This window comes from Anticarsia gemmatalis, chromosome 5 (genome assembly GCF_050436995.1).
Source record: "Anticarsia gemmatalis isolate Benzon Research Colony breed Stoneville strain chromosome 5, ilAntGemm2 primary, whole genome shotgun sequence".
In the NCBI taxonomy this organism is placed as follows: Eukaryota; Metazoa; Arthropoda; class Insecta; order Lepidoptera; family Erebidae; genus Anticarsia; species Anticarsia gemmatalis.
Window position 1 is genome coordinate 633,868 of NC_134749.1, and position 13,169 is coordinate 647,036.

General features: G+C 34.3%; 2 protein-coding genes across 4 annotated transcripts in view; both read left to right on the forward strand.

Moving 5' to 3' along the window:
• Window positions 1-13,169, forward strand: part of LOC142972743 (uncharacterized) — a 164,949-nt gene that overhangs the window by 82,692 nt on the left and 69,088 nt on the right. The gene's annotated exons all lie outside the window — the stretch shown is intronic.
• LOC142972741 (uncharacterized) lies at window positions 6,011-12,227 on the forward strand. Of its 3 annotated transcripts, none has more exons than XM_076114000.1 (2): window positions 6,011-7,132; window positions 11,191-12,227. In XM_076114000.1, exons 1-2 carry the CDS (start codon window positions 6,871-6,873, stop codon window positions 11,337-11,339), a joined length of 411 nt encoding a protein of 136 aa, XP_075970115.1. In that variant the 5' UTR covers window positions 6,011-6,870; the 3' UTR covers window positions 11,340-12,227. The 3 variants fall into 3 exon arrangements, with proteins under 3 accessions (XP_075970115.1, XP_075970114.1, XP_075970113.1); XM_076113999.1 differs by having other exon boundaries at window positions 6,019-7,361; window positions 11,191-12,224; XM_076113998.1 differs by having other exon boundaries at window positions 6,020-7,657; window positions 11,191-12,225.

The following is a 13,169-nucleotide window of genomic DNA, read 5'->3' on the forward strand; positions in this document are numbered from 1 at the left end:
AACCATCGAAATTGTTAGTGATGTTTATAAGTATTAATGACGTAAATGGACTTGTTAAGAAGTTCCTTTATACGTATTTTGGTCTTTACATAGATCGGTATAATTAACGATTGGATGTGCCTATTTATAATCACCATTACTACAAGGATCAACGACCAAGGAAGTTTTTTACCAAAAGACCTTGCCTAAAAAGTTTATTTTTATTGAAACATACTCACGGTACCTACATCAAAAACTAAAGTTTACTTTAAACAGAGTTTCAGAGTTATAAGATTTGAATATTCAAATCTTGGAATACCTAACTGAAATGTAGCTTTAAGTAAGGTACAAGTGACTTTAAACCAAGCGGTTTAAACCGGTTACTTTTTGACTGAATATATTCAATTTATGTATTTTTATATGACCATAGTATACATAACCTTTATAATCTCGCTCTTTCTAAAGCACGATTTAAAACAATTACTTTGGTCAAACTCAAACTTCATTACGGAACCAACACCGTTCTTCAAGTCACAAATTGATTCAATGCTCTCATTGTTACATGGACACGATAAACGAGACAAATTGTTCCATTAAGTGATTAATTACAGCACTTCAATCAAGTGAATAGAACATGAATATCGTGAATTATATTGACCGCAGTTATTATTACTATGATGGATAGTTCAGCGATTGTAGGAGATTAGTTAGGAGAAATTTATAGCTTGGTTGTTGGTTGTATTGTTTCAAGTGTTGGTCTGACTTTCTCTGCATGCAGCACGTTTCAGTGTTTACTGGTGAGAGGATTTGAAGTGTAACCTTTCGAGCTAAAAATATGTTTTATTAGCTGTAAAGACAATATAATTATACAAAACTTGTTTTATTGTAAGATATTGTGAATTATAGTGGATACAATAGACATCCTGAAACTATAGTTAATCAGTAAGATTTGAGAAAATAATTGTTAAACAACCAGTTAAAATGGGATAGACGTTACTGTCTCACCGCTGGACAAAAGTTCTCTCCCGAACGAGGAAGGCTTAAGCTTTGAGTCCACCACGCTGTTCAAGTCCGGGTTGATTTACTTAATTTACTATTTAAACAAAATCGTTTTTTATTATTCTAATTTCAATTAAAAGATATTTCGACAACGAATTGTGAAACCCTAAAACTCTTATAGATCATCATTGTAAACAAAATACTTTCACGTTCAAGGCTAATCAAATGACTCACAAATCGATTACAAACGCGCAACATACGCGAATCGCAAACAGAAACGTGTGCACATTGACGTAGAGGTGTGCCAAATCGATGAGCGTTGTGGAACCAATCGATTCTTTGCTGTATCGATACAATCGAGTACCGCCCTCTATTGACCTATGCCGATCCTTGTATTGTGGTGAAACTTCGGTGTATGTTTACATCCTGAGGCACTTTGTTTATTGGTGGATGGAGTCAAATGTCGCTTGAAGAATATCTGATTGTAATAGGAGAATATTGTAGTCATCTTTGAGAAACGTGAGTGTAGATATTTGGATTTGTCCCTTTGAATCTTTGGTAAAGGATATAGTGTAATTTTATTTCTAAACATCATTTCTTTTTTAAAAATTAGTCTACAGATACTTTGACTGCAAAGTAAATTCGACTATTTAATGCCCATACGATCTAAAACTGCTTATTCTTTTGTTGGACCTACCAATCTATGAGACGAAAGACCCAATACCGGGTTAAGGAGTGTTATGATAGAGGGCAAATGTTTGAAGCATATATGCGATGAAGAACAACTAAAATCTCAATAAATAAAGCTCAGTATCCATCAAAGGTTTGTAACATCATACATTTGTTGTTTGAAGACATCATTCTGAACCCACCGTACTAAATCATAGGTAGTTTTGATGCCAAGATCATCACGACTGTTGCAAGTTTTGTACGTGTAGAATTCGATGCGACAATTATTTATTGTCACCGATTGTCTACACGTGTCTTTAATTGAGACTTAACGGTTGTAACTGAAGGTCGGATTACAATGAATATGTTCCAGTTGCATTTTCTTACTAATCTATTGGTGAGTTTCTTGCCAAAGATCTTTTTAATTTCGACGGCTCCACTAATTGTGTAGTTCATTGGGTTAACGAATAATTATTAATCTTGTACTCGTATAAAGTTTGTCTAAAACGCAGGTTATATTTTTTTTTACTACAGTCTGAAACATTTTATTAAGCACTCATTTGATACCAACGAAAATACGAAACTGTTAAGTCACTACACTGTATTTCCTTACTTTAATGTGTTTTTGACATTTTGTTAAGAGAAGCTGATTTGATTGGCAGTCAACTACCCTATTCTGCGAGGCAGGGAATAATACCACCCCAAAAATTGTGTTTTGTATATGACATTTTTATTTTATTAATACATGAATTTTCTTTTTTCCAGGTACGGTGTTTTGTAAAGTGCTGGTGGTGTGTGTAAGACTATTACTCTGTAAGTTCTGTGATTTAACATAAACAGTAGCTACTACAGAAGTAGTTTCCTAAAGTAAGATTACTATGGTGAAACTCGAAGAATCTCAGTAATTTCGGCTTGTAATACCATCAGCGTAGGTCAGAAGGGATCACTCTTGATACTATCGCAAGCGTATTCAGGTTACGTAACTGTACGGGACCATACCATAGATGTATGAGCAGATAATGTTCTTATTTTCTATGGATGTTTAATGTATACTGATAGACAACTATGTCAAAATAGCAAGAATTAGCTATTGCTGCTATTCTTGCTGTAGTCATTGTCAATCATGTTTTCACGATTTGAATAAACAATAACTTTTCTAAGTTCTTAATTATAACAACCACTAGTCCATAGAGACATACTCAATTTATTTTTTATCGAAAACACCTCAGTTTAAGCATATTATACAGCTTAAATGGCTCTCTCATGTTTAATTACAAAAAAAACACTACTTTTTAAAAATATTTTTGGGTTATTCAGCGCCACTCATATTCCCAATTTGTACATATTAAAGTACCTACTGTGACGAAACAGAAGAATCCCAACAATTTCACCTCCACCGACAAGCGTAGGTCAGGAGGGATCAGTTTCGATAACATCGCAGTATTTAGGTTATGTAACTGTGTACTGATGGAGAAGATACCTCAAATACTTGGCGAGATTCTCTGCTATTATGAGCTTTGTGGGATACTGGTGTAATTGTTTGTGTGATGTATGATAAAAGGCCTAAAGAAGGCCTGGGAGTATTATGACATGTTATGAAGGTGGTAGGAAGTATGTCATTTTTCGCCTCCTTCTTGCCCACGATGCCATCTCCTTATAAGTAGGTATATAATAAAAAAATATATTGCAAGCCTAATCAAAGTATGTTATAAGTATATGAAACTGAAATGAATTTTCGAATATATTAGACGTTGCTTTAAGTAGTTTTTTTGTACAGAATTGGGAATAGTTACTAATATTAACTTAGAAGTACATTTTAAATGTGCTATCAGACTAAGTTGAGAAGAAACGGAGACCATAAATTAGACAATTTAGTAGTAGTCGATCACTCAATTGATTCAGTACCAGCAATCTTTAGCGAGACAGTTTCTACAAACCAATGACCATTTTAACTAATAAATCATTCAGTTTAAGATCTCGCTCAATAAATTTTAACTGCTAAACCCTTAATAGTTATATTCGTGTGAAGTGTGTGGCCGGAAGGTAATAAAATAGTGGAAAGGTTTGGTAATTACGACACTTCGGTTACGTTATGAACGGAAATTGATTACTTGACCTGTACTTAATAAAAATCACTTAGAAAACTGTTTGTGAAGTAGACACTTGTCTATATTGGATGGGGCTTAAAAGCAATTTTAAAACACTCATATTGTATTGACGCTGATGTCTTGTTATATTATTGGTACTTTGTTCCTGTTATTTAAGGGCCCCTTTTTAGTGGTAGCTAGGTAGTTGTTGCTTTCGTAATTAGGGCATTTAACTCAAAGTTACTTTGAGGGAGGATAGAGAGTTACTGTGCAGAGATTTTTTATAGGTACTAAAGGTTTTAAAAATTTATTAGTAGCTAGAAAAGAATGAAGATATATTGTTATACTCACGACTCTTCCAATATGTTTTAATACAAGTAAAATGCGTTAAAAAGGGGTCAATTTATACAGCATGTTTACAAATTCGGTGTACTATTTTGCGATTTCCTAGACCAATGTATTTTTATATCTGTTACTGTAAAAGCCCGAACTGTGGTAAATCCTAAGATTTTCCGGTAAAACCTAGGATTTACCAACTCTCAATGGTAAAAGTCCGAACAAGCCAGAGTTTAAAAACTATGTTACGATATATAAAAAAATCCTCCTTCATAACTATGTTTATAACTATTTCACGGTATAAATAAATACTGTGACATAGTTATAAAGAAGGAGTTTTGGGCATAGCGACATGGGTAGGTTAGGTTAGAAGGCTAAGGTGGGAGCGAGCGAAGCGAAGCTCCCACCTTAGCCTTCGTGGTTATTTTTTTTTAACCACCCAGAAGGAGGAGCCCCGCGAAGCGGGGCTCCGGCGACATCTCGATATCATCAAGTGAATATAGGTAAAAGTTCGAAATAAAAGAATTATTCGGACTTTTACCATTGCGAGTTGGTAAATCTTAGGTTATACCGGAAAATCTTAGGATTTACCACCGTTCGGGCTTTTACAGTAACATATCTATAGCAATTATCGTACGATTGAGCTATAATGTCGAGTAAAACTATTGAAGAATTGTTATTTAACAAGTCATCCATATTCACACTATTACATATTTTAACACCTCTCACCAAACAAAAATTGAGTTCATCCAATCAATTAATGCATTTAATTAACCAATAAAGACAACGATCTATCAATTCTGACATAATTGAACCATAATCAATAATTATATTTTTAATTATTCGGAAGTTATGTCACCGGAAGTAGTAGTTGAAATACTGACCCCTTGTCTATGAATATTTAGTTTTTTAATAGGTTTTTTAAAATTTATAGAACTGTGAAAGTAGGTGCTTGAAACATCTGGTAGAATAAGTTAGATGTAATGATGTAATGGTCAATGGCCCTTATGAGGTAGTAATTTTAATAATATTTTAATGTTTAATATGCATAATAGATTACCAATACTGTTCACTATTCATATTATTTTCTTTCCTATAAATTAAAGCATTAACTAACACAGTAACGTGCCTCTATAGGTATTCGTGTGGCAATAGACTTGCCGTCTATAATATGAGATTAAGTGGCGAAAAGTGTTTATAATTTCGACACCTCTACCTTAACCTTCAAGTTTAACAGGTGTGATGTTGTAAAGAAAAATCTACCAACAAAGCGTTTTGTATTTTTCTATATTGTATCTTTAACACACGAATATTGGTAATATACTTGACAGTCATTCACAGACCAATGCTAATTTTATTTTATATAATAATTCAAACGTGTTCGTATTTATGTAACGTAGATACAAATCTTATGTACTAATATAATTATTATGTTGTATTTAAATAACTGTGATATCCGTAGTTTATTTGCTTGCTCACTTTATAATTGTATGTTTTAGCGTGTACAAAATGGGAGATTGTTTTTAAAGTAACTAAAATAACAAATTCTCAAGTCTCGGCCTATCCTTATGGAAATAAGGCCTGATTTTATATATTATTATGTAAAATTATATTCTGCCGTCTGTCTTTTTCATAATATTGTTGTACTATACTATGTTATCGATTTTTTTTTGTTTCAATTTCATCATAATAATCAGTTAATTGCGTTCTCATTTACAATGTGTAAAATGCAAATAATGCTGTGTCAACAAGCTGATAACATTTGCAATTAATAGAATACTGAACATATGAGTAAAACCCACTTTTCCAAGAATCCACTTTTCCACTTTTAGATAATTTTAATTGAGGAATAATTGTGCCTTTGTCAGAAAATATACCGATAATAATTTGTAACCAGATTGCTACTTTAGAATATAAACAAAAGGATGAATATTCAAATTGTTTTTCCATGTATTAGAAAAAGTTTTTTTTTTGCTCTGGCAACACTAGTGAGATGACATTGTAAAATAGTAGCTCCTCAATTTTAATTTTAATTAAATTATTTTAAGTGTATATTTTATTAGAATTAGCACGTAATATAGTAAATTAGTGATACTAGATGTGGTGTACAAAGTGTTAACATCGAATTATAACTGTAACCGGCAAACGGAGAATATTCAAGTCGAGTGTGAAGTGTCAACGTAGTTCAACGAACTAAATTCAAACAGCTGATCACCAAACTAAAGGGAGTATCGTTCCATTCTTTTATTTTTCACACAAGTTTAACAACAATACAACACGACTTACTATCTAACCACTTGTATAATAACAGCAGACGTTATAATACAATTATTCTTTGACAACAAGTATTGCATAAATTCCTTTTTATTTTTAATTTGCATAATTCATTAATGGTCTGCTTTTGTGTTTACTTGGAAGGTAAATAACAAACTGTTAACAATTGGTTAGACATCAAATAGGTGATCCAGCTTCTTAACTCCTTCATAATTTAATAATTGTCACTCTGATAGGTACCTATAAAACTACCCACTTGTCCATATAATAGAATTATAATTGTATTATTCTATATTTTGACATAAATCTGTAACTAAGTCCCCTCCTATACTTCATCACAAACATAAAACCTTTGCTAAACATAATTAAACAGTTTAGATTATCTTCCCCCCTTCAATACTACCTTGTTTCTAATTCTAAAATTCTTACCCTTTAACTTCCTTTACCTATCCTCTTAGATACACTTCCTAAACTTATTGTTTAATTTTCCAGGACTTGCAGCTTTTGAATCACATTCTTCTGTACAATGGCCACCACAATGATGACCCGTAAAGCCACACTTAAGGAAACCGAAGGCAAACTGAAGCTTGCTTTGCTCGAGATAAAGACGTACAAAAATGAGAATAGTCAACTGTTGGGGGAACGTGCTGACAGCGAGGAGGAGATAAAGAAGGTCAACCAGAAGGTCTTGGATCTGAAGGGTGAACTCGCTGAGCTCCATATTGACAACATGGACCTACTGGATCAGCGCAACCGGCTTCAAGAGGAAGTTAACTCCTTCAGCAGCTGTAATGACACCTATCTGTGGTCCTTGGGGCGTATTACTGAACTAGAATCTGATCTTAATGAAGCTCACATTAAGATAGTTTCGTTAGAGCATACAATCCAGTTATATGATAGTGGCAATACTCATAATCTCTATTCTGAGCTAGTAGGCTCTGGTCATCAGTCATTGATAGGTTTGAAACGCTCAAGAATACTTTTGCTTAAGACTAGGAGCCATAACAAACTTAAGAGGTATTCAAAAGTTTGTAGGTTGATAAAAAAGATCGAATTTAATCTCAGTAGGTACAATAAAATTAAATTATTGAAAAATAATAACAATAAATTAGTGGCAGAACATAGGGATTTACTAGTAGAATTAGACACCTGTAGCGAACAATTGATTTCAACCAAGGTGTTGTATGAAAAGCACACTCTGGACTTAAAGGCTAAAATCACCACTTTACAGGATAGACTATCTCAAATGAGCTTAGAATATGAACAGGACACTAGGGACTACATACTCAAATATGATGAGATTGCCAAAGTTGGTAAGGAAAATTTAGAACGTGTATTATCTTTGTACAGTAGTTTTCAATGTCCAAAATGCTCTCAGGCCATTTCACTTTCTAGTGAATTAGAGTCTCTGACCTGTATAAAGCAGTCTCACCATACCACTAGCAGTGCATCACCAAAATATAAAATTAGTGTAAGCTCAACTCAGGACAGTTTTAAGGAAAACAGAGCATTAATGTTCTCAGATAGGATAGGTTTAGGTTTTGGTTCACTTATAAATAACAATGTGAACTTCAAAGTGACCAACCACTGCTACCAAAACCTCAAGTTAGGCAGAATAGTGGAGAAAATCCAAACAATGAATTTAGATAAAGACATTCCAATTGTTCTTATGATTGGCAATAGCTTAGGTTTAAGAAAGTCTGACATTATTCATAGCATAAGTAGTTTATTAGAAATGAATTTAGGAAAAATAATAATATGTGCATTCCCCTACTCTGACTCACTATCTGAGAATGAGAACCGATAAATTCACAAGTTGAATGCTATCTTACATTTGATAACAAGTCATCATAGTGATAGACTATTGTTTTTTGATACTAATAAATTTATTAGTACTTTTTATTTAACAAAAGAAAGAATGTTCCTTTCTTACAAAAATCGACATTTAATTGCTACTCTGTTAGCATATAATATTAACTTAGTTATAGAAGATATAACACAGCCTAGGTTTAAGGACGGAACAGTATTGTCTAGTCGTTTTACTAACAATACTGTGATTAATATTATTGATAATTTAGTTTGTAAGGACACAGTTACGCATAATGTAACAAAGAACAACAATAATTTAAACGCTTAAGCAAGACAACGGATAAACAGGCAGGTTTTCTGAACGTAGTACACCAAAATATACAAGGTTTATCCGGCAAAGAATTAGAGATAGAATTATTTTTGAAAAAACATGACACACACGTATTTTGTGTCACGGAACATTGGTTGCTGTCGCACCAATTAATATTAAATAATCAATATTATTCCATGATAAGTGCATTCAGTAGGAAGAAGGCTATACATGGAGGGTCAATGATCTTAGTTAGCAACAATTTAAAATGCAAAGAACGTAAGGATATAGTTAGCTTGTCAGTAGAACGTACTGCCGAAGTATCTTGTGTAGAACTCGAGCAGCATATTATAGCATGTATATACCGTCCACCAATGAGTGACTTCAGTTTGTTTGAAGCGATAGTGGAAGATATATTAAAGCGATTGAGTGTTAGTAACAAGTATGTGGTTGTCTGTGGTGATTTTAATGTAAACATATTGGAGCAGTCCAACACTACCACCAGACTGATTTCTCTCTTTAAATCATTTAATCTTAAACATCTCTTTAATAATCCAACTAGAATTACCGAACATTCGGCCACATGCTTGGACAATATGTTTAGCAACTGCGTATGTCTAGACAGGGTCATAGTCAACGATTTAACGTCAGACCACTGTGGACTGAACGCCGTCTTCTCTAGGAAGAACGTTATCAAATCTAACACGATAACTTTTAGACCTATTACCCACAACCGCTTGGCATTATTTAATCAAGAGGTAGCCGCCAAGATTTCCAACATCAATATTACTCAGGATGACCCAGAGGTTCTCTATAAATCCTTGTTTAATGTTATTGAGTCTGAATTTAATACGGTTTTTAAGGAAAAAACTATTACAAAGGAAAATACAAAACTGAAATTCTGCGATTGGGCGACCGTAGGAATTTACAAAAGTAGAGCTAGGATGTATGAGCTGTATGCCATGAAACAATATAATTTCAATCCAGGTTTTCTTGAATATGTTAGGAATTACTCTAAAATCTTTAAAAAATCTTGTGCCGCTGCTAAGTCTTTGTACTTAAGCAACAAGATCAAAAATTCCAACAATAAAATAAAAACAACTTGGAATATTATCAACAATGAAACAGGAAGATCGTCACCACCTGATCACGACTTCGAATTAAATGTTAACAATCGGGTTATTACAGATAGCCTAGGCGTAGCTCAAACATTTAACAATTATTTTTCTGACATACCAGTCATTACGACTAGTTCCTTAAATTCCTCAACCGCTAAAGCAGGATCATTACTTAGGAGCAATGTGGGTCAGTGCAATGTCTCATTTTATTTTAAGCATATAAACCCCTCTGACATAATCAGAGTATTCAAGTCGCTTAATTCAAAAAATACAGCGGACTTGTGGGGAATTTCTGTAAAGTTACTTGAGAGTATTATCGCTGAGATAGCGCCTCATTTAGCTGCAACTTTTAATCGATGTGTAGATGTAGGTGTGTTTCCTAATTTAATGAAGCACAGTAAGATAATTCCCTTGTTTAAAAACGGATGCAAAAGTGAGCCCAGTAACTTTAGGCCAATATCCATCTTGCCTGCTCTCAGTAAAATATTTGAAAGGGCTATATTAGAGCAATTAGAGAGCCATTTCAGTTTGTATAATTTGCTCCACAGCAAACAGTTTGGCTTTACAAAGGGTCGATCTACCATCGATGCAGGGGTCACACTTATTAGGCATATTTTCGATGCTTGGGAAGCGTCGCAGGATGCTATTGGGGTATTCTGCGATCTCTCCAAAGCGTTTGATTGTGTTGACCACAATACTCTTTTATATAAACTTAAATTCTATGGGATTGGGGATGTGGCACTTGACCTACTTGCATCCTACTTGTCTGAGAGAGTACAGTATACAGATATCAATGGGTCAAGATCCACTGGATCTGCAGTTAGTTTAGGGGTACCGCAGGGCTCTATCCTTGGTCCTTTTCTTTTTCTGGTATATATTAATGATTTGCCACATCAGGTGCAGGATCTGTGTGATATCGTACTATTTGCTGATGATACGTCGCTTATATTTAAAGTAGATCGTAAGAAAACTGATTTTGACGATGTAAATGGTGCTCTTACACAGGTTCTCGATTGGTTTACAGCCAACAATTTATTGTTAAATTCTAAGAAAACGAAATGCATTAGGTTTACCATGCCCAACGCTAGGAATCTAGGTACGAATGTAGTTCTAAATGGTGAGGTGTTAGACATGGTCAACTCCGCAACCTTCCTAGGTGTAGACTTAGATAATAAGCTTCAATGGGGCACCCAAATAACAAATCTCGCGGGCAGGCTCAGCTCCGCAGCCTATGCGATAAGAAAAGTAAGACAGTTTGCGGGTGTAGATGCGGCAAGACTGGTTTACTTTGGTTATTTTCACAGCGTTTTGTCCTACGGTATTCTACTTTGGGGCCGAGCTGCTGATATAGACACAATTTTCGTTATTCAAAAAAGAGCAATTCGCGCTATTTACGGCTTAGGAGCGCGGGACTCTCTGCGGGAGGTATTTGGGAAAATAGGTATACTGACGGTGGCATCACAGTATATTTTTGCGAATTTGATGTTCGTCAAACAAAACATAAATTCGTTTACTAAGAATAGTGACATGCATAACATTAATACCAGAAATAAGCATAAATTAGTAGGTCCCTGCAATAGATTGCAAAAAGTACACAACTCATTTGCAGGTCTTGGTGTTCGGTTGTACAACAAACTTCCCAGCAGTGTTATGGATCTACCCCAACAAAAATTCAAATTAGTTGTTAAAGATCATCTTATTAAAAGGGGTTATTATAAGATCGACGATTATATAATGGACAAGAAATCATGGGATTAGTTGCGCGTTCTACAAAAATCAAGATTAAATATCTATATATGTATATATTCATCTTTGCATTGTATAAATATTAATCAGTAGTATTTTAACTCTGTAACAGAGAGGTATCACACGAGCCTCAGTGGCACTCGTTTTCTTTTCTTGATAGATATGGTGGGCTCCCACATGCCAAGGTTCGTCATGCTCACTAAAATGTCATTGCTTGCGGCGGCGTCGTGTGCCGGGTCACCCCCTTCCCTCTAATATGTGCGAAGGGGGTGATGGCTGGTCCATGCGTCATACTCGTGAACGGGTGCTGCTTGGGGTGACTGGTCGTCCTGGTTGTGGTGAATTTGCCAAATATTTTTTTTTTTTTAAGTAAATAAGTATTAATCTATATAATTCCTTGTGCCATAGTATGCTCTTGAGATGCCTCTTATGACTGCAATATTATCATGATCTAGGTAGATGCTCCCATCATGCTTCCAATACACTTGTTATGTTATTAGCACCTGTATATTGATTTAATTTATTTATATTATACCTATGTGTGTTCGGTAGTGTTGGTAGCAGCTCCTTACATCATCAAAAATTTATACCTAATAGAAAGATTGTTAAAATTAATTGGCGATTAAAAAGAGTGGCCTGGAGTTTCTTGCCAGCTCTTCTCATTGGCCCTACCTTCCGAACTGGCGGTAAATTCACTCTCTGTATCATTGACTATCATAAGTGTCAACATTTGACCTATATGAATAAATGATTTGATTTGATTTGATTTAAAGTGGAATTTAAAAATAATTCAAACGAGCGAGCGAAACGAAGCTCCCAGCTTAGCCTTCGTGGTTATTTTTTTTAAAACCACCCGGAAGGAGGAGCCCCGCGATTCGCGAAGCGGGGCTCCGGCGACATTTCGACATCATCAAGTGAATAGAGGAAAACGTTCGAAATAAAAGTATTGTTCGGACTTTTGCCATTGAGAGTTGGTAAATCTTAGGTTTTACCGGAAAATCTTAGGATTTACACACAGTTCGGGCTTTTACAGTAACATATGTATATACCAAGTGGTGTAGTTTCCGTATGTACACGTGTGCAGCTTGTAGGTCATTCTCATCATTTGCATGTTGCTCACGAAATTCGGTAGTCATACATATTTCATGTGGAATCTTCCAAAATATTTAAAAGGAAGTGTTTTTTATTATTTTTCAAGGCGGTTATTCAATGTTGCATTTACTCAAAAATATTTTTTATTGAATTCTTCTATATTTTGGATTTTTTGTTAGAATTAAGGATATATTTTTGCGTTAAGTTAATGTAAAGATGCATAAATCTTAAGTATACCTGAGATTGACAATAGTAAACATAATATTTGTCGCTTGTATTCCTAGAAACAACGTCAACATTTAGCTACATAGGTACGTAGTTCTGCATAAACTTCTAGAAAACTGCCTGAAATACCAATGAGACACAAAACTGAAGGGAATTTTCAGTGATAACATCTGATTATGATGATTTATTTAAAGAAATGATTTTCTATCTACATGCTTATGTATATTATTGTTATGATAATTTAGTGAATGTGATTGTTTATAAAGCAGTTTCCGCTGTGAATGTTTGTACGGTGAGAAAGTATTAATGAATTGTAGTTGTCATTACTCGACGGATATCCGTTGAAAGCAATGTAATTGTATAAATAATAGATAGTATTATATTTTGTTTCCCATTCACATGAAACACGCCGTTTATAACGTAGAACTTCTTAGCAAAGCCCTTATTATATCAATATAAAAAAAAAGACAACCCCCGCATAAGAATTGCTCTTGTGTCGCGGGGACTTTTACAAACATACAAACA

Coding starts and splice junctions, on each gene's coding strand:
- LOC142972741 (XM_076113998.1), top strand. CDS start 6,871: ATGGCCACCACAATGATGACCCGTAAAGCCACACTTAAGGAAACCGAA. Junction 7,658..11,190: donor TGATGAGATTGCCAAAGTTG/GTAAGGAAAATT, acceptor ACTCATTTGCAG/GTCTTGGTGTTCGGTTGTAC.